Source organism: Odocoileus virginianus, chromosome 7 (assembly GCF_023699985.2).
Source record: "Odocoileus virginianus isolate 20LAN1187 ecotype Illinois chromosome 7, Ovbor_1.2, whole genome shotgun sequence".
Lineage (NCBI taxonomy): Eukaryota > Metazoa > Chordata > Mammalia > Artiodactyla > Cervidae > Odocoileus > Odocoileus virginianus.
This window is the reverse complement of record NC_069680.1, coordinates 53,613,149-53,639,235: the sequence shown is the minus strand read 5'-3', so window position 1 is coordinate 53,639,235 and position 26,087 is coordinate 53,613,149. Positions and strand designations below refer to the sequence as shown.

Below are 26,087 nucleotides of genomic sequence, written 5' to 3'. Positions count from 1 at the left end.
AGAAGAGAAGCTAAAGGCAAAGGAGAAAAGGAAAGATATACCCATCTGAATGCAGAGTTCCAAAGAATAGCAAGGAGAGATAAGAAAGCCTTCCTCAGTGATCAATGCAAAGAAATAGAGGAAGACAATAGAACGGGAGAGACTAGAGATCTCTTCAAGAAAATTAGAGATACCAAGGGAACATTTCATGCAAAGATGGGCACAATAAAGGACAGAAATGGTATGGAGCTAACAGAAGCAGAAGATATGGCAAGAATACACAGAGGAACTATACACAAAAGATCTTCATGATCCAGATAACATGATGGTGTGATCACTTACCTAGAGCCAGACATGCTGGAACGTGAAGTCAAGTGGGCCTTAAGAAGTACCACTAAGAACAAAGCTAGCGGAGGTGATGAAATTCCAGTTGAGCTTTTCAAATCCTAAAAGATGATGCTGTGAAGGTGCTGCACTCAATATGCCAGCAAATTTGGAAAACTCAGCAGTGGCCACAGGACTGGAAAAGGTCAGTTTTCATTTCAATCCCAAAGAAAGGCAATGTCGAAGCATGCTCAAAGTACCGCAAAACTGCACTCATCTCACACGCTAGCAAAGTAATGCTCAAAATTCTCCAAACCAGGCTTCAACAGTACCTGAACCGTGAACTTCCAGATGTTCAAGCTGGGTTTACACAAGAAAGAGGAACCAGAGATCAAACTGCCAACATTCGTTGGATCATCAAAAAACCAACAGAATTCGAGAAAAACATCTACTTCTGCCTATTGACTATGCCAAAGTGACTCTGTGGATCACAACAAACCATGGAACATTCTTAAAGAGATGGGAATACCAAACCACCTGACCTGCCTCTTGAGAAATCTGTATGCAGGTCAAGAAGCAACAGTTAGAACCAGACATGGAACATGGAACAAAAGACTGGTTCCAAATTGGGAAAGGAGTACATCAAGGCTGTATGTTGTCACCCTGCTTATTTAAGTTATATGTAGAGTACCTCATGCAAAATGCCGGGCTGGATGAAGCACAAGCTGGAATCAAGATTTCTGGGAGAAATATCAATAACCTCAGATATGCAGATGACACCACACTTATGGCAGAAAGCGAAGAGGAACTTAAGAGCCTCTTGATGAAAGAGGACAGTGAAAAGCTGGCTTAAAACTCAAGTTTCAGAAAACTAAGATCATGGCATCTTATTCCATCACTTCATGGCAAATAGATGGGGAAACAATGGAAACTGTAACAGACCTTATTTTCTTGGGCTCCAAAATCACTGCAGCCATGAATTAAAAAACTCTTGCTCCTTGGAAGAAAAGTTATGATGAACCTTGACGGGATATTAAAAAGCAGACATATTACTTTGCCAACAAAGGTCTGAATAGTCAAAGTTATGGTTTTTCCAGTAGTCATGTATGATGTGAGAGCTGGACTATAAAGAAAGCTGAGCGTCGAAGAATTGATGCTTTTGAACTGTGGTGTTGGAGAAGACTCTTGAGAGTCCCTTGGACTGCAAGGAGATCCAACCAGTCCATCCTAAAGGAGATCAGTCCTGGGTGTTCATTAGAAGGACTGATGTTGAAGCTGAAAACTCCAGTACTTTGGCCATCTGATGTGAAGAACTGACTCATTTGAAAAGACCCTGATGCTGGGAAAGATTGAAGGCGGGAGGAGAAGGGGACTACACAGGATGAGATGGTTGGGTGGTATCACCGACTCAATGGACATGAGTTTGTGCAAGCTCCGGGAGTTGGTGATGGACAGGGAGGCCTGGTGTGCTGCAGTCCATGGGGTCACGAAGAGTTGGACACAACTGAGCGACTGAACTGAAGTCTGTAGTCACATTCTCCTTTTTCCTGAGATAACCAAGTTGTCACAACACTAATTATCCTTCCTTGCCCACTGATTTTGAATACTACTCTGTCATATCAGATTTCCTTATACGCCTAGGTTAGTTTCTGAATTCTTGCTTGTGTTTCCTGAAGTGTACTGTCAAGCAATGCACCAATACTACAGTGTCCCAATTACTACAACATTATAATAAATCTTGAAATGCAATAAAACAAGTTTTCCTTCTTTGTTTTTTGTTGCTGTTTTACTGATTCCTTAACCTTTGTTCTTCCCCATGACCTACGTATTAGTCTATCAAGTTCCATGAAAGCAAAAATAAGAGATTCTTCCTGGAATTCCAGGGAATTCTATTTTGGAAGAATTAATAACCATCAACTAATATTGATTCATTAATATGAGCTATCCATTTATTTAGATCCTTTATCTTTCAACCACATTTTATAACTTCATAGGTTTTTTCCATTGTTACAGTCTCTTTTAACAGAAGAATAGAATCTTTTTACATGTACTATCTTTATCTATATATTTGAACCCATTTCTACTATCTTTTTTTGTCCATGTGTCTCTCACCCCCGTCCTCTTTATTTTGGTCTTTTATAATCCTCTAGCCTCCTTTTTCTCTGTTGGTTTGGAGACTATAGATATTTACAGCCTTTTAAATTACTATATCTCTGCATATGACAGAGACTGTTCCATTTTCTCCTTCCCACTATCGAGAGAGAAGGGAAGAGGATTAAAACCAGACAAAAAGGTGAGAAAAACACAAAAGTGAGGACAAGAGAAGTGATGACAGACTTTGAAGCTGGGGATCCAAACTGAATGCTGTCCTTCCTCATACATTTTCTCCTCTCACCGCAGTTTAGATTTGTTGTTCAGTCACTAAGTCATGTCCGACTCTTTGTCACCCCATGGACTGCATCATACCAGGTCCTCTGTCCTCCACTATCTCCCAGAGCTTGCTCAAATTCACGTCCATTGAGTCAGTGATGCTATTTAACCATCTCAGCCTCTGCCGCCCTCTCCTTCACATATTTAAACAGGCAGTGTCAATTTTAGCTTATAGGTTATATCATGCTCAGCATTTTCTTTGTACTTCTCAGTCATTCAAGGTAAGCAAGGTCTCTTTTTATTATAACTATTACTCTTAGAATGGCTTACCACCTATGTTTAAGTGATCTTTGTTTCAGATGAGTTATTTCAGTTAAAGCACAGTAAGATTTGTCACCAGCAAGCATTTAAGGTAATTGATATAGAGTTACTAGAAGTCAGTACATTTTATTTCTTTAAAAAAATTATTTATTTTTGAGATATAGTTGATGGAATATATTATGCAAGTTTCAGGTGTACAATATAATGATTCACAGTTTTTAATGGTTATGCTACATTTATAGTTATTAAAAATGTTGATTATATTCTCTGTGTTGTACAATATATTCTTGTAGTTTAATAGTCTGTATCTCTTAATCCCCTACGCCTAGACAGTACATTTTTTAAACTCAGGAGATCAACTGAAATAAAGTATAATTTGTATCATATTTATTTACCATATAAAACAATACAAGAGGTGGAATTTATAAGTTCCTAAAAATATTTAATCATAATGACAATGCATAAACTTTACGGGACAGAAAAAGTTTATTTCTAATTTGTACATCTGAAACTTTTACTTAGAGAAAGAAAAGACCAGATAGACTGTCAGAATATGTTTACACAGAGCTTTCAGACTACTTTTTTTTTTTTCCAGATTACTTTTCTCACAGTTTTATTTAACATTTTACTAATTTTAGATTGTTTAAGATTTATCCACTAGCAAAGTTCTATATGGACCAAGAGGTATATCTTTAGAGAAAAGGTTGTCCTATACTTTTACGATCTATTAAACACCTTAAAACCATTATCATTTATACTGGCAAAATTAGCCTACGTATACAAAGTAAAAACGGAAAGGCCCATATTTCAGAAAATGAGAAATAGAAATTAAGGTTGATGAAAATTAATGATTAAAAAATACAGTGTAAATAAACAAACACCAAACGAACAACTGGAAAGTTTGTTCAGCAATAGTGAGGTGGGTCAGTGTCCCCACAGAAAGCAAAGACCAAGGCATAAAGCAGTGGAAGAACTGATCTCAGCTGCAATGATAACCATTAGTCAAATATCACTAAGTTTGTTCTCTTCTATTCCCATATTCTCTAAGTCAACACTTAAGGAAACCTACTGTTCATTGTTTCTGTGGGCCTCCTAAATGTTAAAAAAAAAAATCAGTTTATCCACTTATCAATATTTTATAGTTCTCAGTGTATAAGTCTTTCACCTCCTTGGTCAGGTTTATTCCTAGGTATTTTATTTTTCTGGTGCAATTTTTTTTTTTTTCTGGTGCAATTTTAAAGTTTTTTTTTTTTTTAAACATTCCCTTTCCGATATTTCATTGTTAGTGTAAAGAAAAGCAAACCAACTTCTGAATGTTAATCTTGTATCCTGCTGTTTTGCTGAATGCATTTACCTAGTAGGTTTTGTGTGGAATTCTTCAATATATAGTATCATGTCATCTGCATATAGTGACTATTTTACTTCATTCCTTCCAATTCGGAAATCTTTCAGTGTCTTTTGTCTAATTGCTGTGGCTAGGACTACCAATAATTTGTTGAATAGAAGTGATGAGAGTGGGCATCCTTGTGGGATTTTAGTGGGAAGGCGTTCATCTTTTCACCACTGAACATTACATTGACTTTGGGTTTGTCATAAATGGCTTTTATTATGTTGAGATATGTTCCCTCTTTACCCCCTTTGGTAAGAGTTTTTTTGTTCTTTTTTTTTTTATCATGAATGGATGTTGAATTTTGTCAAATACTTTTTCTGCATCTACTGAGATGATCCTGTGGTTTTTGATTGCTGTTAATGTGGTGTATTACACGGATTTGCATATACTGAACTGTCCTCACGAATTTGGGATGAATCCCATTTGGTCATAGTGTATGATATTTTTTATGTATTGTTGGATTCAGTTTCCTAATATTTTGCTGAGAGTTTTTGAATCTATATTCATCAAGCATATTGGTTTGTAATTTTCCTTTTTCTTTTTGGTGTTCTTTGGTTTTGGTACCAGCATGATGGTGTCTCTATAGATTTAAAGTCAGTTTATCCACTTTATAGTTTTGGCTAGGAGCCCTTAAGATCGGTGATTATAGTTTGATAATGAAAAAGTGTCATGTTAGCAGGAGCTTTAGCATATAACTTATTCAGTGCTGTATATAATCACACTGTTTTGTAAATGCCAAACAACGCTGCTTATTAATTATTCTTTATATTGTTGTAATACAAGGTTAATGTGTATGTATGCTTAGTTGCTCAGTCGTGTCTGACTCTTTGTGACCCCATGGACTACAGTCCATGGGATTCTCTAGGCCAGAATGCTGGAGTGGATAGCTTTTCCCTCCACCAGGGGATCTTCCCAACCCAGGGATCGAACCCAGGTCTCCTGCATTGCAGGTGGATTCTTTACCAGCTGAGCCACCAGGGAGTCCAGCACAAGGTTAATGTGTTCATTTAAATATCTAAATAGTTTTATTAAATACGAAATGCTCCCTAGTAATTTATCTATGATTCTCTGTAGGAAGCATATAAGTAATATAATCAAGATCCGTAACTAGCTTTCTAGTCTTCCTTTTATGCTTCCAGTGATGGAGAACAACATACTGGTTTCTTGAGACTGTCAGTCTTAATGTTGAACAGCACCAGGTGTCAAAGTTTTCCCTTACATGAATAAAATTATCTTCCCTATAACATCGACCTATTGCTCTAGCCTTGCATTTCACAGTTAAAATAGAAAAATTAGTATTCCTTCTCTCATGTGGCAACTCAAATTATGTGTAGACAGCTATTTTATTAGATTTTTCCCCCCTACTTTTCTAATTCAATCCCTCAAATTATTCCTTGCCATATACTAGTTTTCCTGTTTTTATAAAAGAGATTGTTATGGGTTGAATTGTGTCCCCCTTAAAAGATATGGTGACTTTATCTGGAGACAGGGTCTTTGCAGAGGTAATCTAGTTAAAATGAGGTAATTAGGGTGGGCTCTAATCCTATATGACTTGTATCCTTATAAAAATGGGAAATTTGGACACAGAAACAGGCATAAAAGCAGGATGCCAGGTGAAGATGAAAGCAGAGATCAGGGTGGAAGCTAGGAGAGAGACGTGCAACAAATTCTCTCTCAGCCCGCAGAAGGAAGAACCTGTTGACACAATGATTTTCTGTGGTTTAAGCTATCCAGTTTGGTGGTACTTTGCTGTAAAAGTCCTAGCAAACTGTATATAATACATTACTCAAAAATGTGACATAAAAGGTTAAGGAAATTTTCCACAGCCTAATGCTTGGGTTTATATATGGGTGAGAATAATTCTTTCAAAAAACTGTAAAATGGGCATATTATTACTTGAAAATATTAATGCTCTCTGCAATGAAATATTTGAATACATTCTGAAATTAAATTCTGAATTACTGGCCAGCACAAGTTTATTGGGTTTAGATTTTTCTTATGACTTTTGTTTTCATGATTTTTCTTTTTTTATGTAGCTCTGCTTTGGCAGAGTTGATGAGACTGTTAATAGCAAAGAAAGCAACATGCTGGTAACCCTTCTCTCTGCATTCAAATCCTAATATGCTAACAACTTCGAGGCTAGGAAAACTGGAATTTGTAAACCACATTTCATTTATAAATTTAGAAAATAAGGACTATGAGAGTTAGTATGCAGAATAAGAGATTACAAAAATTATTTTCAAAGTGTGCTGCACCAACAACTGTCATCAATTTGGGGAAATTCTCTGTATATTCTGAAATAGAAATTAATTTTGAAATAGTATTAAAAATATGAGAATGATCAGCAACAATATTTTATCTAGAAAATTCTTAAAAGATATCCCAAGATACTTTATGAATTTCCATATCATTACGGCTTATAATTTCTCCCACAGAAGCAGGAAATAGTAAACAGCAAAGCCATTTTCAGATGAGGACGCTGTATCTTGTAGAGCATCACTCCAACAGAACCAGGCAACATCTGGAGATATTTTTGGCTCTTGTACTTGTGGGAGGTGCTACTGGCATCCTGTGAATAGAGGCCAGGGATGCTGCTAAACCTTCTACAATGCACAGTACAGCTCCCTACAAGAAATAACCATCCAGTCCAAATTTCAGTAGTGCTAGCTTAAGAAACTCTGACATATTTAAAGGATCTTCCAATGAAATATGGAGAAGGAAATGGCAACCCACTCCAGTTTTCTTGGTTGGAGAATCCCATGGATGGAGAAGCCTGGTAGGCTACAGTCCACGGGGTCGCAAAGAGTGGGACACGACTGAGCGACTTCACTTTCACATGAAACAAAAAATACTTTGAATATCAATATGAAGAGCTGTATAATATTTTAACATTAGCTAGTCTGAGTTATACTTAAAATAATCTCTGGCCATTGTTAAATAATTCCATTCCAATTGCAACTAGTTATAGTGGCTTTTGTTAATTCCAACATGCCTGAAGCTGGTAAATTTGCTTCAGTAATAGGGATAACTATGCTTAAACTATTAACAGACAGTTTTGTAAACATAAAGACACTTATAACAATTTTTATCTTTAACTTGTCATTTAACTTCAATGAAAGTGGCAGTTTAAGGTAAATGCATGACCAATGACAGCAATAAGCTCATGTTCCTGTAACAGAGACTCAGCAGTAAGTAATCTTCTCCATGTGATGACCAAACAGTAATATCATATTTAATATATTTAAGTTACCCATTTATACTATTATTATTGTAATATACTGTTTGATTGTGCTTCCCTGGGGGCTCAGATGGTAAAGAAGCTGCCTGCAATGTGGGAGACCTGGGTTCAATCCCAGGGTTGGGAAGATCCTCTGGAAGAGGGCATGGCAACCCATTCCAGTATTCTTGCCTGGAGAATCCCCACGGATGGAGGAGCCTGGCAGGCTATAGTTCATGAGGTCACAAAGAGTCGGACACGACTGAACGACTAAGCACACATACTGTTTATTTAAACATTTAAATCTATACTGAAAAAAGAGAATATAAAAATCTCTGTGCTAAAATTATTTTAAAAAATCCAGTGGAGGTCCAGTGGTTAAGACACCATGTTTCCAATGCAGGGGCGTAGATTCAATCCCTGGTTGGGGAATTAAGATCCCAAATGCCACATGGCAGGGACAAATTAAAAAAAAAAAAATCCAGTGGAAAAAAAAGATAGCTAATATAGCAGCAGTGACAAAAAGTGGACAAAAGCAAATTGTTTCTGAAATGAAGGCTGACAAAGGAATCTTGTTGGAAGTTTTGGCCTGTGCGATGAAAACAAAGACCCAAAGGTTTAGGATGTGTTTTCTTTCTTAATTAAGGAAGACAGCAAAAATGACCTGTTGCAGGACATGCACGGAAAATTCCACGTTTAAGATTTTTAACTTTTCCAATTTCTTTGAAAATATCATTGCTCCTATTTTCCTTACTTCTCATTACCTAAAAGCAGTAAGTATCCTATTCTTAGTATCCTATTCTTAGAATCACTCAGAAACATTTAAGCTATTTACATGATGAGCTCATCAAAACTGGTAAATAAAGTTATTATTAAAATCTACCTTAACTTAGTTGAAAGAAATTATTTTAGCCATCGGAATTCCCTGGGAGCTCAGTGGTAAAGAAGCTGCCTGTAATGCAGGACACGTGGGTCAGGAAGATCCCCTAGAGAAGGAGATGGCAACCTACGCCAGTATTCTTGCCTGGGAAATCCCATGGACAGAGGAGCCTGGCGAGCAATGGTCCATGGGGTCACAAAAGAGTTGGACATGACTTAGCAACTAAACAACAGCAGTCATTTTAGCTATTATTGAGATTTTACCAAAAGGAAGAAAAATCACTAGTAAATTGTGACTGCCCTCAAAGTTCCCAATGACTTAAAAATTACTCAAAATGTTTTTCATTAATCCTGTCAAAATCTTAACAAATATACACACAAAGGGTAGAAGCAGGTTGCTTTTATAATAATACATTTCAGGAATGAAACAGGCTTGGACTAGAGTAATGTTAAGTAAAGGTGATGAGAACTGGGTGAATCTGGACAGATCTTGAAGATGGAGTCAATGAGATTTACCGTAGTACTCAATGTAGAGAACAATAGAAAAAGAAGAATCAAGGATGATGCCAAGTTTTGCTGCGATTCATGGGATGGCAAGAGTTGGACACGACTGAGCGACTGAACTGAACTGAACAGAATGAAGCCCTGAGTTGTCAATAATTGAGCTGGGGCAGGCTGCCAAAGTCAGGTCAAAAAGGCAATTCAGGGGTTCAGTTTTGGATAGCTTGAGTTCAAGATGACTTCTATTGGGTTGGCCAAAAAGTTTGTTTGGGTTTTTCTGTAATGTTTTACAGAATGAACTTTTTGGCCAACCGGACAGATGTTTCCATGCAGACTCAAGCAGTTAAAAATACATATGATCATGAGTTCAGCAGATGTCTGGGTTGAAGACGTAAATTAACGAGAGCCCTCATAGGAGTATGGATAGAAAAGAAAAAGGCTGAGCCTCTGGACACATCAATTTTAATAATTCAGGGCACGTGGAGGAATGTGGCCAGGGAGACTAAGTAGGGAGTGGCCTGTGAGTTTAAGAAAAAAACAATGCAAGCAAGGTTTCTGGGAATCCAAGTGAAGGAAGTATTTCAAGGAGATAAAGAGCAATTGAATCAAAAGCCGCTGATAAGTCAGAAGAGGACCAACCCTTTTGGCCATGTGGAGGCTACTGCCAACCTATGGAAGGGTAATTTTAGTGGTGGAGTTGATGGTAGAGCCTAACTGGTATGGGTTCAAGAGTGACCCAAAGGATGAGTGGTGAGGGTGTATGTAGACTGTTCTTTTGAGGAGTCTTTTGCTTTAATGAGAGGAAGAGAAATAGGTAAATGAGATGGAAAGTAGAGCATACTAAGAGAGAGGTTTTTTTTTTTTAAGATGGGAGCAATAATAGTATGTTTGCATGTTGACAAAAAGATAAAGTGGAGAGGGAAAACGGATGATGTTGGAAATAACTGGAGTATGGTTTTTAAGGTATGTAATTTAGACTCTAAAGATACTCACTAAATACAATGGAAGAGGACCAATTAAAGAAAGAGAACTGAGGTTTTACTACTACTGCCAGATAATAAAATTACAGTAAGAGGAAAATTAAAATGTGTTAAGATGTAAAAAGGGAAATGCAGATTTATGGAATTTAAAGGGAAGTCTCTAAATTTATCTAAAAATTCTACATGAGAAAATAGTTCTAATTAAATATTTGGAGTAAATATTTTATATTTAGAAGTGAAAAAAAATCACAAAATAAAAAATGAACAAGTTGAACTATAAACTGCATTAAAACTATAAACTCTCTGGATAACTTAAAATAACTAAAGAGAAGTATTGTTAGATTTAGAAACACACTTGCATCAAATAGGACTTAAGGTTAATTTATTAGGTAAGGAGTTCAGACAAACAAGTAAATTATTAAGTAGGCAAGAGATTAATGGGTAAAGTACATAGATTATTTGTATATGACATAATAAATATTAGGGCAAATATTAATGCTAATAAGAAAAATACAAAAGAAAACAATGTTATATTCATTAGGAAAACACTAAAAAAAATTAAACCTTCCCAATCTGGCTACACTGTGATAGAGACAGTACTCATACCTTGCTGGTGGTAGTGTAAAATATTAATTATTTTTTGGATAGCAATTTGGACATTGACATTAAAGGTCACAAAAATATTCATAACCTTTGATTCAGAAATACTCCTCTTGGATATTTATCCTAAGGAAACACTTTAAAAATATATATAAATGATATCCAATTCAGTATTATAATTACATTATAGCATTACCTATGATAATGAGATACTAGAAATGATCTAAAAGGAAAATTAAAAGATCAAAGAATGGCTATGAAAATTTGAATAGTGGCCTGAGCAAATGGAAGATATAAAATAAGATTTCAGAGCAATGTAGGAGATGCTTATCATATAACAATAAATGGCAGTATAAAAATTACTTTTACTATACTGTTAATTACCACTATGTAACCTACACAGAAAGACAAAGAAAAATGTAAACTGAAAATAGTTTAAATGTTCAGTACACAGACTGTAGGTAAATATGTTCTTCCTTGTTCTGATAATAACTACTAACATTACTGAATACTTACTATCTACCTGATGGAGGAGAATGAACATTATGTATATGAACACATTTAATCCAATGGGGTAGGCAGCAGCCAATACTAAATGGGACAGCTGATATTTGAGTTCAGACAATTCGCGTTCAGTCCTGATCATAATGACCAGCTATGCTGTAGACACAAATCAGAAAAATGGGATTTCCCTCAACCTCTAAGAATCATGTTTTAGAAGGTTATGGGTCTCACGTATTATATTACATGTAATATCATTTGGTAGTCTCAGATTACTATCACTTAATAATTGCTAACTAACCTTTCAATTTTGCCTGTAAAAATAAAGCAAGCTAATTTTAAACAGACTGGAAAAAAAATGAAATCCTTACAGCATCACAGAATGCTACAGCTGACAAAACAGTTTGGAGATTACCAGACCTTTCTGCCTCTACAGAGTAAGAAACAGGGCTATAATCAGAACTGACTCAAGGTCGTGCATCTGGTTAATACAACCAAAGCTAGTTCTAAATTCCAGGTTTCCAAGGATAACATTAATGATGATGACAGTCCAGTGATATTTCTTGCTACACCATCTAACTTCTCTCCCTCATAAGAACAAAAAACCCATCTATATACTAAGTTTAAGTGCATAACAACTGTCAGGCACATCTGGTGTGTTTTAGTTAAACTAAATATTGACAACAGTTTTAAGTAGTAAATATTATAATCATTTTTAAGACGATGAAACACAGATTTAGTATGTTGCCCGGGTCCATTAACTGGCATCCAGGGCTGATGACCAAGTCAGTGCTCCTCCTAGCAAGGGTCTGCCGCTGGGCGAGGGAGAAAGCGCTCAGGCACTCAGGGAGCTCAGGTGAAAGAGGGTCCTGGTGTTCCTCGCTCATATCGCCCAAGGTCCATATGGAGAGAACTGTCTGATCTTTCTGCAGGCTCAGGACCAGCTGGCTGTTCCAGAGGATTAGAAACAATGTAGTAAATTCTGTTTGTGCCTGTGAAAAGGTTTCCAAGTTTGTATAAACCCTGGGGTTGATCCTTCATGTTCTTACTCTTACAGTGTGATCGAGGGAGTAGAAAGCGTGCAGTGCTTAGAGAAACTGAGAGGCAGAGGGACAAAATAGAATGATGCTTATATTCCCTGGCAAGTGTGCTTTTTAATATGCTAATAGTTCAAGGGCTCAAGAGATAAACTTCCTGACACTTGATAAATACATTCTCATGACCTTTTCTCCCTATTATCTCGCTTTCCTTTGCCTTGCACTTTTAATTCTGTAAGTTCTAGCACTGCACGCTTTAATCCTCTCTCCAGTTAGGGAACTCCTTCCCATCTTCAGAGTCTCACCATTCACAGCCATCTCGCCTAAGGCACGGGATCTTCTAAAGCAAATCCACGGCTGCCCCCGCCTGCCTTTCCACCTTTCTCTCCCCAGTGTCTAAGTCCTCCGTAACTAATCTGGGCTTTCCCTTCTCTGCTCTTTGGCTCACAGTGACCCGTTTATCTGGAATCCTCTCCTTTTTCATCTTCGGCTGTCTGAAGTCAGACCGTCTTTGAAGGCCCATCTCAAATGCAATCTCCCTTGCTTTTTCTGATTCTCCAACCAGATACAATCCCTTCCTTGTCTAAACCCTATAGCTCTGCAGTGTAACTCTTAGAAGACTTCACCCTGCACTGCAGGTATCTGGTATTGCAGCTGTCAGTACCATTAAGATTGGTCATATATGATTACCCCTTGTGTTCTAGATAGCACATAGAAGACATTCATACTCATAGTTAATGATCAAAAACAAAAATCTGACTTTGATGAATGCAAATTAAATGAGTGCTTCACAATTCTCTGTCAGTTAAAGAACTGGTTAAAGGAACCCCGAGAATAAACAAAATACAAACAAAACAACATGACAATGTCTTAATTGGATACTTGATTTTCCAGGCACTGACACAACAGTTGGCAGACATCTACTAGGTCAGGAAAGTTAAGTCTGTGTTCTGAAAAGATAGACTTAAAAGAAGGCCCCAAAAGGCAACCCCCCAAAAAAAACAAAACTAAACTAAAAAACAAAATCTTAAGACATCTGTGGTATTATTTCTTGATTTTTAGTTTTGTACAAATGAACATGGGACCCTCTGATAAAACTAAAAACTATACCGAGGAAGAAAAAAACTGCATTCAGACAATCAAATGACACATCTTGAATGCTATTGTAAATCAAGTTAAACAGGGCTACCAAGCGATTGATTCACTCTCAAAGAAAAAAAACAAAACAAACCCAAAACAAAACAAACCAAAACACCAAACAACAGAAAAATTAGCTAATTCTGATTGAGAAATAAATGAGCAATCTGGCAATGTTCTTTTTTCCACATTATAAAGTTAATCGGAGAAGCCTGCCACCTGAAAACATTTCAGAAAGGTACAGAGATAATACTCCTACAGAGATCATGATTAATGAATCCATGGGCCCCTGGCTATATCTACGTCACTGTTGTTTACTTCGTGACTTTCGTGTTCCTGGTGGGGGTTAAATCAAGAAGATTGGAGGAAAGCAGTTTAAATTGCAGTCCAATCTCTACAGAGATCTACACAACTCAACTAATTTTTTTCTTATGGGCCTGTAACAGTGGTAAAAGCACAGTGAAATGAATGGATAATCTGAACAAAGGCCACAGGCACCTGCAACCTCTCAATCCCTTTGCAAATATTTCCACCACGACAGGGCCAAATTCTGGGATCCGTTCGAGCAGGCGAGTGTCGCCATTCAATAATGAGCTCCTTTCTCGATAAGCTGTAAATCTCGGGGCAACTGAGGCCCTTCCTAGGGATCTGAGCTGGGAGCGGTCTCGGATTTTTAGACAAATCTCTCCTCCTACCACACGTGACCGAGAGGCAATCAGCCGCCCTGGGAGACCCGCAACACACGATACAAAGGCTCGGCGCTGCCACGGCATCCTCAAGACGATCGCCGAGCCTCCCGCGCTTAGTTTCTGCGGAGCTTGCGCAGGGCGCCGCCGCGAGGCGCGCCGCTCCCGGGCCCGCAGGGCGGTGCCGCGCAGCGCGGGGAGAGCGAGCAGGGAGCGCGCGCCGCCTGCCCTGCGCGCCTGCCCACCCAGCGCCGCGGGAGCAGGGCCGACGAGCCGCACGCAGTCCGGCCGCACCGCAGCAGCCGGGCCCTCGGCCGACGCAGGGAGCCCCGCAGCGACGTGGACTAGGGTGAGGAGGCCGAGGGCTCCCAGACCCCGGGCAGGCCCGAGGCCGGGCCAGCCCACCCCGCCCAGGCCCGGGCCTTCCCTTCCCCTCCCGGCCCCTGCCGCCACCCCCGGCCTCCCGGGCCTCGCGTGGGGGCGGAGGGGCGCCGTGAGCGGCACTTACACCACGGCTCTGGAGATGATCCAGGACACCATCTTCCCGGGGGCTTGGACCCTACGTCGGGGGCGGGTGGGTGCCGAGGGTGGCGGACCAGGCGGCCAACGGCAGGCCGCGCGCCCTCCGGCTCCTGGCACTCCCCGGGGCCGCGCTGGCGCCCTCGGGAGCCGGGCCCGGTGTCTGCGCTCGGCGGCCGGAGCTGCGCGGCGGTCGGTCCCCCCCCACCCTTCCCCGCCCGCCGGCGGAGCCGCCGCGGAGCCAGCCAGCCCCGCCCCTACGCTCCGCTGATAGGCGGCGGCGGCGCGTTGGCCGAGGCCAAGCCTGGGCTGCCCGGCTCCGGGGGCTGGGCTGCCGGGACCCCTGCCCGCGCCGGACGGCCTTGCGGCCTGGATCCTTGGCTCTGACCTCCCTGTTCTGGCTCCTTTCGTCCGGAACGTCCACCAGGCGTAGAGGGGAGAGGGTGGTGAGAGGCCGAGGAAGGGGACTTGGGGGTTGTTAATATCTGTGTGAAAAACAAAATAGTAGTCGTGGAAACTGTGTCTAACAATCCTTTTGGACCAGGCCCTAGATTCTGGAGAGGAGAAATTTTGAGATGCGTTTAGCTACATCGGTGTTCTCACTGTTCACCGAGGCCCTGGACATCATCAAAGCACCGCATTTTCAGGCAGAGGTCGGAGAATCGTTGCACAGGCCTGTCAGGAGTCTCCTGGTTTGTGATGCAATGCGGGGAGGGGCAGAGGAGGAAAGCCTTCGATTTCAAGTTTGCAGTCGTGAGTGTGTAGATAGCACTGTTCTGGGCCTCTTACGACATCTTCCCATCACCACATCCGCAAAGCCTGTATTACAAACACACCTCTGACCTGCCAGATATTCAGAGTAAAAGTGGGTTTAGGATTCCTGACCTGGCTTGCTATTTATAGCTGTCTGTTTTTGGGGAGGTTGGGTTACTGGTTGAACCTTTCAGGTCTCGCAGGTATCTTAATTTCAGGAGGCAGAATTTAAACTCTGATATTTTTGGTGGCAATACCTAATCGAGGAAGTGATCTTGAAATTTGATTCGCATCTTTTTTTTTTTTTTGCTGTTAAGACGGTAATAAAAGATAATTCTAGTATTCAGATGGTACGAAGAATAAAGGATGAAACGTGGGCTTCAAGCCTTTAATTAAAAGTTCTAGGAAATATAATAGTTTATTTTGTGACCATACTGTAATTTATTCTGTTTGTTCCTCCGTTTCCCTGTAGTAAAAAGATTTTGGTCAGTAATACTGCAGTTTACCTCTTGTCTTCCAGGGTTGACATGAAGTACGCTAAATATATTTTATGAAATTCTGCCACTTGTTTGAGAGAAAATAAAAAACGAATAGGAGATTATCTTGAGTTCTTTTAAGGTCCCAGGTTCAGTACATTAGTAATGTTTTTGTTATGCAAGGAATGAAATTGGAAACTCCTTTTTACTCTTGGGTAGGCTTTTTACTCTTGGATCGCAAAGAATTGGATATGACTGCATGACTGAACTGAACTGAGGCTCTTTTTGCTTATTTATGCATTTTAAGAACATATATATTAATGTCAGGGATCTCATTAATGAAAATTTGCATTTGTCTGCAATCACTTTTGGCCATTATTCAGCATTATTTGAAAATCAGGTGTGCCACATAAACACCAGTTTTCTAAAAAGTTCTCTTGCCCAATAAAACTCAAAGCATTTGAATGGCATTCAGATTCCTCCATGAACTGATCCTGAAATGTTTTTATAGCGTTAATTTTTCCTGCCCTTCCAGTCTCTAATGTATTTTTTCCCTTACCTTTCTTCTCTGAACCAAGCTATATTTTCATGCTCCGTGCCTATGCCTGGACTTCATTTTTTCTTTAATAATTTGTGTCTTGTTCTCTACCTGTCAAGAGTCTTTCAGTGTCCTATGCCATGAAGATGTCCTGATTTTCATAGTTACTCATTTTCTCTAGGCCCCCGTAATCAATTACTTGAATTTCTATTTAATGCCTGTCATTCTGCTTTATATTGTAGTTATAGTTTACCTAGGTCTGACTTACTGAATGGTAAAATGTTTAAGGACAGGTATGGTATATTAGTTATTTGTGTTTTCCTATTGTCTAGGATAGAGTAATTGCCCAGTAAAAGTTCAAATAATGTTTTTTAAAACTTTTACAACTCAGAGCCCAGGTAGTGTTTCTTCCTGTTTAGTACACTGGAAACTGAGGTTTAGGGAACTCACTGCCAGTGACCACATAACTTATAGATGATAGAACTGGAACTCGAAAGCATGTTTCCCAAGTGTTCTTTACATTATACTGTGATAGTCGGATTGTGTTTAAGGCAGTGGGTCCAGATGGAGGTTCCCTCTAGGGGGAGGTTGGGAGGTGTTTTTTGGGGGTTGTTGGAATGATTGAGGCTAACCACTAGCATTTGATGGGTGAGATCCAGGGGTGCTATATACTCTTTGTAGGTGCACAGGCTGTCCTGAACAAAGAATGTTCCCATGTTTTGCAAGGTTTAAGAACACACTGCCTGACATTTGTGTAATATTTGTACTTATCTGAACCTAGAACCCCTGTTTTATGTATAAAGCATGGTTTTAACCGCTACTGAATTTTCCAGTGTCTATTTCTATATGCAACTTGTGAAAGAAAGATTTGTTTTGTTCACAATTTGATCAGGAGTTGTTTACAGTTTTGGAAAATTGTGTCACAAAGTACTTTGCATTCATAGCTGTCATGGTTAGCTGGTAATTACTCTTGTATGTTTTCTAGTTCAGTTTTGTTTCAAGATTAACATGCTGAAATACATACCTTATTTTAAATGATTTTTATTTCACTTTTCCATCTATATTTTATTTAGGATAGATACATGGGGTTGTTTGAAGTCTGTAGGGAGATTGTTTTTAATTTCATTTCTGGGTGATAAAGCAGAAGCTGGCAAATATTTTATGAAAGGGGAACATCAAGCCTGATTTGGTTGAGAATTCTTAAGTCTAAACAGACTGTAATTTCATCTGAGGAGTTGCCTTACGTGAGAAGAACCCAGATTTTGGTAGTGGGTGTACTGGGCTGTGCCTTGATAGTTGAGATCTGGTAGTAGATGGCCATTAGATTAGTGCTTCATCGTGTAAGGCAAGGCTCGGAGACATGGAAGAAAAGGAAATACATGACCTGCTGCCTTTAAAGGGTGGTCTCTTTTGGCATACTTGAGACCATTTCTTGTTTAGAAGATGGAAAATTGTTTCTTTAAATGCTAAACTTAGTTGCTTTTGAAAAAGCATATTGCTGATATTCATTTGAGTGGTTCCTTCACTGTGTTCTGCAAAGACTCTTTTCTTTGGGTGTTGTGTTTAATCATGGTGGGATGCAGTATATTTAGGGCAAAGGACATTCTAATCAGTAAACCTATTTCTAATTGCCATTCATGTGATGTTTGGCAAGTGTGTCTATGTTTCCTGTTAAATGAGGATGATAATATTGTGATAATCAAATGCAAGGGGTTTTAAAGAGTAAGGGTAATTAGACTATTAAAAAGAATTGATTTTTCTTCTGCATTTTCACTTTTAGAGTTCCTGGGAGATATATGGAATATGTGTCTCCTACATGTTAAACGACCTGGTTGATTAGGAAAAAAAGAGTGGGAGGGTACTTCGGAGAGCAGGTAGTAAGAGAATTACAGAGTACAGAGATAGTATCTAATCTATATAATTAATGAGTATACTAATGAAACTGAATCTAGGTCACCTTCCCATTTCTGTTGGAGGGGTATTTTCAAGTGCTTGAAAATATTTTTGTGTATAGAAAGGCTAAAATGACCAGCTTTTATAGTTTATTAAAAGTATAGTCTACCTTTAATAGTTGTTTAGAAAAATGACATGAGGATCTTAAAGAGAATAACTTAAAAGACAAAATCTCTTGTTTTTCCATCTGCGGCTAGATGAATGTTTCTTACGTGTTAGCCAGGGTGCTTTATGGTATTATGGTTACAACAGGCCAGTTTTGGCATCTGAATCAAATTATAAAGAAATAGTATTGAAAATACCATAATTGGATTGTATTGGAATAGAAAGATTCGATTCTTAAATAAGTTTTTGATAGTTACTAGCCAACATTCAATGAAGAAAGCAAAATGCATCTGCCGGTGGCTGGATCTAGGGAATGCATGTATCTGAGGCTGTTACACATATGAGGTAGTAGCTTTGGTTGCAATGATGAAGGATTTAGACATATTTCAGGTACTTTAGCTGTTCATTTAAATCATAGTTCTTGAACTACTTGAAATCAAGGTAGATCTATGATTTCAGGTATTGCTCAGGTACATACTGAGTTGTTATGATGTAATTTACAGAGGACTGAAATATTTGGAAATTCTATTATGTCCACTAAGCAGAACTTTAAACAATTTTTGTTGATAGTTTTGAGTGGTAGTTCAAAGCACATGGAATAAAATTCGAAAGGGTGAACAATGTAAAGTTAGTCTTCTTTTATCACTTGTCTCCAGCTATCTACTTCCTTACGAGGCCTATCTCTATTGCTGGGTTTTTGTTTTTGTCTGCTGAGAGTCAAGTCTTGAATGAGACTCAGTTGTTTATAGGTATTTAAGATAAAAGTAGAATTTTACATCAGTTGGGACATGATGTAAAATTTAGTAAATGATTTTGTGAGAGCCAGCTAGCTATTTAATAAAATCTGAGGAAAAAGTAATTCTTAATGGATAAGAACTGTAAATGTAAAAACTAAAAGTACCACGAAAGTATAAAAAGAGAACACATGTGAAGGCAATGTAATCTTGATAATGAAAAGGCCTGTCAATGCGTGCCGTAAAATCAGAAACCAAAAGGGCAAATTTCATAAGATTTGATTGCATAAGAATTTAAAACTCCTATGTCGTCAGAAACAATATAAACAAAATTTCAAGACAAATGACAAATTGGGGAAAAACATTCGTAAAACCAAAGGTTAATATTCTTAATATACAAAGCACTTGTTAAAAAACCATTAATTAAAAACATATCGCAAAACTCAGAATATCTGGTTTCCAGTCTGGCATGTAAGAAGGAGCTTAGGAGTTGCCACTCTATTCTAACAACAAGTAAAAAGCTGGACAAACTAAAAAAATTAACAGCTCTTTTTAGATGCTTCAGAGAAATGAGGTCATAAATGTTTTCCCAAATTGGAGAGATAGGCAGTACAGAGAATTACCACTCAGCAGAGTGGAAACCTCTGCAAGAATCAGTGCTAGGGTAGGAAAGCCTGAACCACCAATCAATCAATCAACCCAGGGTGGACAACTCTGAGAGTTAAAAGCTGCAGGAGAATCAGATCTTAATGTGGGAGAAAAGTTCCTCCCTGCTGGAAGCCGCCAGGGGAAGGAAAAAGAAACCATTTTGAAATACACCAAATACTCTTTGAAATGCTCTTTTTTTAACAAGTTATGCCCTCAGGAGAAACTGTTTCACCAGAACCTGACCTAACCGGGGAAGGGAGATACCCAGCACCAAGCTAGCTCTAGCCTTCCACCCGGGCTTGCCTCCTTCCCTCTCCTTCCCTTCCCTTGAAATTCCTTTATGTAATTACCACCGTCCTTTAAAAAAAAAAAAAATTATTCCTGGTTCTAAGAAAGCATGTACTCTTGCTAAAAATCACTTAAAGAAGCTCCTCGTCTTTCCTTTCCTTCTAGACCCTCTACGTTCTTCTCTCCTTCCCTAATACTTTTCTCTCTTACTTGTATCCTGTTTTTGAGACTTACCTATTGTTACTTGTGACTGTAGTTCATGGATTTCCACCACTATGTAATATCCATCCTGTGTAGTATATACAGTATATTTTTCATTCCAAATAAGGATATTTTGGATGTTTAAATTTTTTTTTTACTCCAACTGCTTATGTGAAGGTTTACCTAAGGTGTGTAATATGTAAAGCATCACATTTAAAGCATAATAAGCATCATATTTTAAGAATTGTAGATATTTTTATGGTTGTCATCCTTCCTAGTAAGCGTCTCGAAAGCAGGAATTAGGTCTTCCACATCACATCCTGCATTACCAGCCTTACATATAAGAATAAATGTTTGCTTCATTGAATTGAATTTTGTTCTTTACTGTTCATGCAACACCCTCTTGAAAGCTCAATGTTCTATAAGCCTCAAATTTCAAAAGAGAGAACTATTGGGAAGCAAAATACTTGGCCATGTTATAACATGTGAAAATTGAATTGAAAAATTTCAACAACTTGATCAAAATAAATATGAATTAGCAGGGTAATAAACGTCACCAGTTCTTACCTGACAGTTTTAAATTGGAACATTCTTAAAATATTAAGCTATTACTTTAGTTTCTCTTTCTAGTGATGGAAGTAATAACCCCTAGTTAGTTGTGTAATATTTAACTAGTATTTACAAGAAACTTTTATTTCAGAGGTCTAGAATAATAGGAATAATGTAGTTAAAAACTTTAAAAGAGAAAACTGGTTATATTTTTAAACATTAGGGAATGTTTAGCTTTATGTTATAATTTTGTTACAGGACTTATACTTTAAAAATTTTTATTTTATATTGGAGCATAGTTGGTTAACAATGTTGATAGTTTCAGGTGTACGGCAAAGGACTTGTACTACTGTATTTAAAAAAAAAGCTGTTGCTCATAGGGTCATATTGGTACCATGTTGAATAGTTTCTTGAAAAAGAAGCACTCTCATGCATTTTATGTACCTATCCTGGGCCTGGTACATTCACAATAAGTATTGCACCAAGGAGCCTGCATTTTATAATCCAACTCAGGGATGGGGTCGCACGGAGTTGGACACAACTGAAGTGATTTAGTAGCAGCAGCAGCAGCTTGTTAAACTGACTTGCTCAGGTCTAATCATTTATCTCACTGGACTTCTGTTTCCTCATCTACAAAACAAAGGTAAAGCTTTAGACTGCTTATTTTTATAGGGTTATTAAGGTAATCCTTTAGACTGCTTGTCTTCATAAGACTTAAACAAGGACACGTAAGAAATCCCTTTGTAAACTGAACTCTATAGTCGGGATATGAGATATTATTTTTGGTTTAGAAAAGTTCAGAAATACTCAAGACCACTTTTTGCAGCAGCAGGAACACTGAATTTGGGGAAAAATAAACTGTCATGTATGGGGAAAAGGATATGTGCAGATAACCACAGCCCAGGATAATATGCCAGGCAAAAATCTTTACTGATTTTGAAGTTCATAGGCAAGGAAGAGATTGGTCTGTTTGGGGGAAAGGACCCTGATGCTTTGGAGGATGATAGGCTTCCTTTGTGGCTCAGCTGGTAAAGAATCTGCCTGCAATGTGCGAGACCTGGGTTTGATTCCTGGGTTGGGAAAATTCCTCTGGAGAAGGGAAAGGCTACCCACTGCAGTATTCTGGCCTGGAGAATCCCATGGACTGTATAGTCCATGGGGTCGCAAAAGAGTTGGACACAACTGAGCGACTGTCACACACATACACTTCAGTAGAGTCGTGTATGAGTAGAAAAGAGAACACGGCAGAAAGTCTTGAAAGTTCAGTGTAATGCTGGGAAACTAGTTGAAGTACTGTCTTAGAGAAACAGAGAGTGCATCTGTCAATGCCGTGCAGTCCTACAGGCCGTGAGGGACCCGTCCAGGGATCTTAAGCAGCGGAGTACTGTTTGAAGATGAACCTTTGTGGTCCTTCATCAGGGTGAAGGATAGATTTGACGAAATATTGGAGGCGCCCTGCTCCGTCCCAAGGCTGTTATATTAACCTGGAGAGAAAATGATCAGGGATTTAACCAAAGCCTCTTAATTTGGGGTTCACAAATTAGGTTTCTGAATAGAGTTCAGGAGGCAATGAACTTAGAAGGTGAAAAATAACTTTTTCTCTACTAATGTTTTCCTGAAAGTTAGCATAAACTTCAGCTATGAATGTACTGATATGAAACAAACTACAGTATTATTTGTACCAGTTTTAACTTTTCATGGATAGAAATCACAGGTATTTTCATATCACATTAAATTTTTTGCAGGTGTCTTGAAATGTTACTTATACCACACATCATTACTTTGAAACTATGGTAGGTCTGCTATGTTCAGTCCAGTTCAGTCTCTCAGTTGTGTCCAACTCTTTGTGACTCTGTGGAGTGCAGTGCGCCAGGCCTCCCTGTCCGTTACCAGCTCCTAGAGTTTACTCAAACTCATGTCCAATGAGTCGATGATGCCTTCCAACCACCTCATCCTCTGTCGTCCTCTTCTCCTCCCATCTCAGTCTTTTCCAGCATCAGGGTCTTTTCAAATGATTCAGCTCTTCGCATCAGGTGGCCCAACCATTGGAGTTTCAGCTTCAGCATCAGTCCTTCCAATGAACACTCGGGACTGATCTCCTTTAGGATGGACTGGTTGGGTCTCCTTGCAGTCCAAGGGACTCTCAAGAGTCTTCTCCAACACCACAGTTCAAAAGCATCAATTCTTCAGCCCTCAGCTTTCTGTATAGTCCAACTCTCACATCTATACATGACTACTGGAAAAACTATAACTTTTGACTAGATGGACCTTTGTTGGCAAAGTAATGTCTCTGCTTTTTAATATGCTGTCTAGGTTGGTCTTCACCTTCTTCCAAGGAGCAAGCGTCTTTTAATTTCATGGCTGCAGTCACCATCTGCAGTGATTTTGGAGCCTCCAAAAATAAAGTCTGTCACTGTATCCACTGTTTTCACTTATTGTTTACTGAGTTGATTTAAAAAGCACATAGTGTTATCAAATCACATTTTCTGTTCTGTTTTGATAACTGTATTTTAATACAATTGGTTTCTTTTAATTCCATTGGTAAAGAAAAGTAGCTGGTAGGTTGTGAATGTGCGACTTGAAAGGAGGAAGACACTGGAGCGAGGGTGGAGTGACGAATTTCTGGGGTAGAAGCCTTGGTTAGGCAAAGAATCAGGTGTTGTTAGATCCACCACAGATCGTTGAGGTCATTTAGTCCATTGTCTCCCCAAATTTTCACCCAAGAGATCTCTTAAATTGTTTTTCCATTATGAATCCCATATTATAAAAATACTTTCCCCCAAATATCTTTGATTACTAATGATTTGCTGCCCCCTCCCCTCATTTTTAACCAAGCGGGCAGCTTCTTGCTGTGACTCTGGCACTTCCTTGGGACCTCCGCTGTGTGGCTCTTTACCCCTTATTTCGCCTCTTGTAGATTTGTTGTCTTCTACTTTATCCCAACCCTGCCGGCCTCCTCTCTGCCACTTCTTAGAAGCAGAACCTCCTGTTACCTCTGGTTTCTTTTTTTTTAACCTCCCCAGCGAGTTGGGAATTTGAAGCGTGACTGATGCCTTTCAGCACCTTATTCTTTTTCCCCAAACTCGGTCTTGAGCCTTACGGTCAAGGGGGAAAGTTGAGGCCTGGAGGGCTTGGGCTGCAGCAGGAAGGTGGTGGGCTCTGGTCTCCGGAGACCCTGGGAGCTGGGAGAGGAGAGCGAGGGTAGGGAGGCCAGGGTGGAGATGGGAAGACCTTTCACCTGTTCCGCGTTTGGCACTGTCATCTTAGGCTGCTACCGTTTGCTAAATTGCAGGATGCAACTCTGCTGAAGTAGTCTCTTTTCCCATTTTCTCTCCAAAGGAGTGATTGAGGGCAAGAGGAGAAGGGGGCGACAGAGGATGAGGTGGTTGGATGGCATCTCACCGCTTTATGGACGTGACTTTGAACGAACTCTGAGAGGTAGTGAAGGACAGTGAAGCCTAACGTGCTGCAGTCCCTGGGGTCGCAGGGAGTGACTTAAGTGACTGAACAACAACAGAAGAGCCAGTGGAAATTTAGGCAGTTAGGATAGTTCGTTTTTGTTTCAGTGTTTCAAGACCCTACAGATGTGAGTTAAAGAAAAATGTGGAAGTGCTTTAAAAAAAAATGAAACAAAGAAGGATGTTAATTATATGACTTTAGAAAAAGGCAAGTAAGGCTGGAATGAGTTGATTATGTTAAAGTATTTAGACAGATGAGCTTCCCTGGTGGCTCTGAAGGTAAAGAATTTGCCCTCAAAGCGGGAGACTTGGGTTTGATCCCTGGGTGGGGAAGATGCCGTAGAGAAGGGAATGGCAACCCATTCCAGTATTCTTGCCTGGAGAATCCCTTGGACAGAGGAGCCTGGTGAGCTATAGACCACAGGATCGCAGAGAGTCGGATACGACTGAGCGACTAACACACACTCACTTTACTTGATACGTTGTACAAAAAACTTCAGTAATTATTAGCTATTATTCTACTTTTATAATTGCTATTGCTGCTTAGAGCTATGCAGCTCATATTCCTGGAATATTGTATTGTAGATTTTGGATTCAGAGTTCGATCTTCTTATCCCCAGGTATTGATTCTCTCTCCTTTAACAACAAGAAAGATGAATTGAGAAAACAATTTATTATATTGGCAGTTGTGGGTGGAGGGAGATTAAAGACCTAGGTTTTTTTTTTAACCTCTAGCCTATTCATAAAAACAGCTGTTGACTATTCACTGAGTACAGAGTGAGGGGAAACAGGCTTCAGCTTCAGCTGTAAGTGGATAATGAGCTGCTGGTGATGCTTTAGAGGTCCTTTTATGTCAGAGTAAGGAGATAGGAGGCATAATACTCCCAAATTGGCAAAATTTGTAAAAATGATTCTCACCTTAAGTGTTTTCCAAGCATTCCATTTTATTGCAACACATTTCATAATTGGAATCTGTGCAAATGAATGTTCTTAAAGTATATTTCCTTGGTAAGCATTGGCATGTTATTTTAACATGGGAAGAAAAACATTTCTTCAGAAGTTGTGTTTTAGTTTTACTTACTCATATTAAAAAAATTATTTAATGGCCAATTTGGCTAGATTTTAAATACTAAAATTGTGATACTTTTTTTTTAAACCGTGAAAAGAATCTTAGATTTAGTACCTTTTAAGAGTAAGTATAAGGAGAAAGAACTGAATGTGACATCTGGTTTTTTAACTTAAAAATCAAAGCACAGTTAGCATCAGTCTTCAGTCAGTTTTGCCTATAAATTTTAGAAAAGTTCTGTTATCTGATTTTTGTGGATTAAAGCTTAAAAATTAATAACTTAAGACTTTTAAAGAATTTGAATAATATTGTGTCTCTTTATCTGTTTTATTCAGATATTGGGTAATAAGTTGGTAACTCCTTTTTCCAGGAGTGTGTTGTTGTGTGGGTTTTTTTGTGTGTTTATCACTTTATTGCTCATAGTTATATGCACTTAATACTTCAAAATAATGTGAGTCCTATTAAGAAATCATATTGTGCTAATGCTTAATTTTTGAACTAAAACAATTACAGGTTTTGAATAATTGTCAATATATGATACATTTCTTGTTTCTTAGGATCTCTAGTGAATGATTTGAAGTTATTTCTACACTGTTAACTAGGGATTTTCTTTGATATGCTTAATCTTTATTTTAATCAGTGTCTCACCTTCTTTATATAAAATGTTTATTTTGTTATAAGGCATTATTAATTAATCAAAGAATTGAAGTGTCCTTGTTTATAATAATTTTAAATTTTTAGCCAGGGAGGATGTGAAAATTGTGAGGCACAGACAAGGTGTTCAAATAAGCATGGCGGTTTGTTTGTTGAGCCAGGCAGCCCCACACTTCTAACTTCAGTAACGCCCCAGGACATTGCCCTGCATTTATGGTGATGA

General features: G+C 38.8%; 2 protein-coding genes across 3 annotated transcripts in view; one reads left to right on the top strand and one right to left on the bottom strand.

The window, feature by feature from the left end:
• Positions 1-14,702, bottom strand: part of REEP3 (receptor accessory protein 3) — a 100,262-nt gene extending 85,560 nt beyond the window's left edge. Inside the window, exon 1 of one of the 2 annotated variants that reach the window (XM_020895514.2) lies at positions 14,431-14,702. In XM_020895514.2, coding sequence (XP_020751173.1) covers positions 14,431-14,462 — 32 coding nt within the window. In that variant the 5' untranslated portion in view covers positions 14,463-14,702. The remainder of the gene's footprint in view (positions 1-14,430) is intronic. The other variant, XM_070470723.1, reaches the window with a different exon arrangement.
• Positions 14,133-26,087, top strand: part of JMJD1C (jumonji domain containing 1C) — a 308,159-nt gene continuing 296,204 nt past the window's right edge. The window contains exon 1 of the mRNA XM_070470721.1: positions 14,133-14,271. The gene's annotated coding sequence lies outside the window, so the exon portion shown is untranslated. The remainder of the gene's footprint in view (positions 14,272-26,087) is intronic.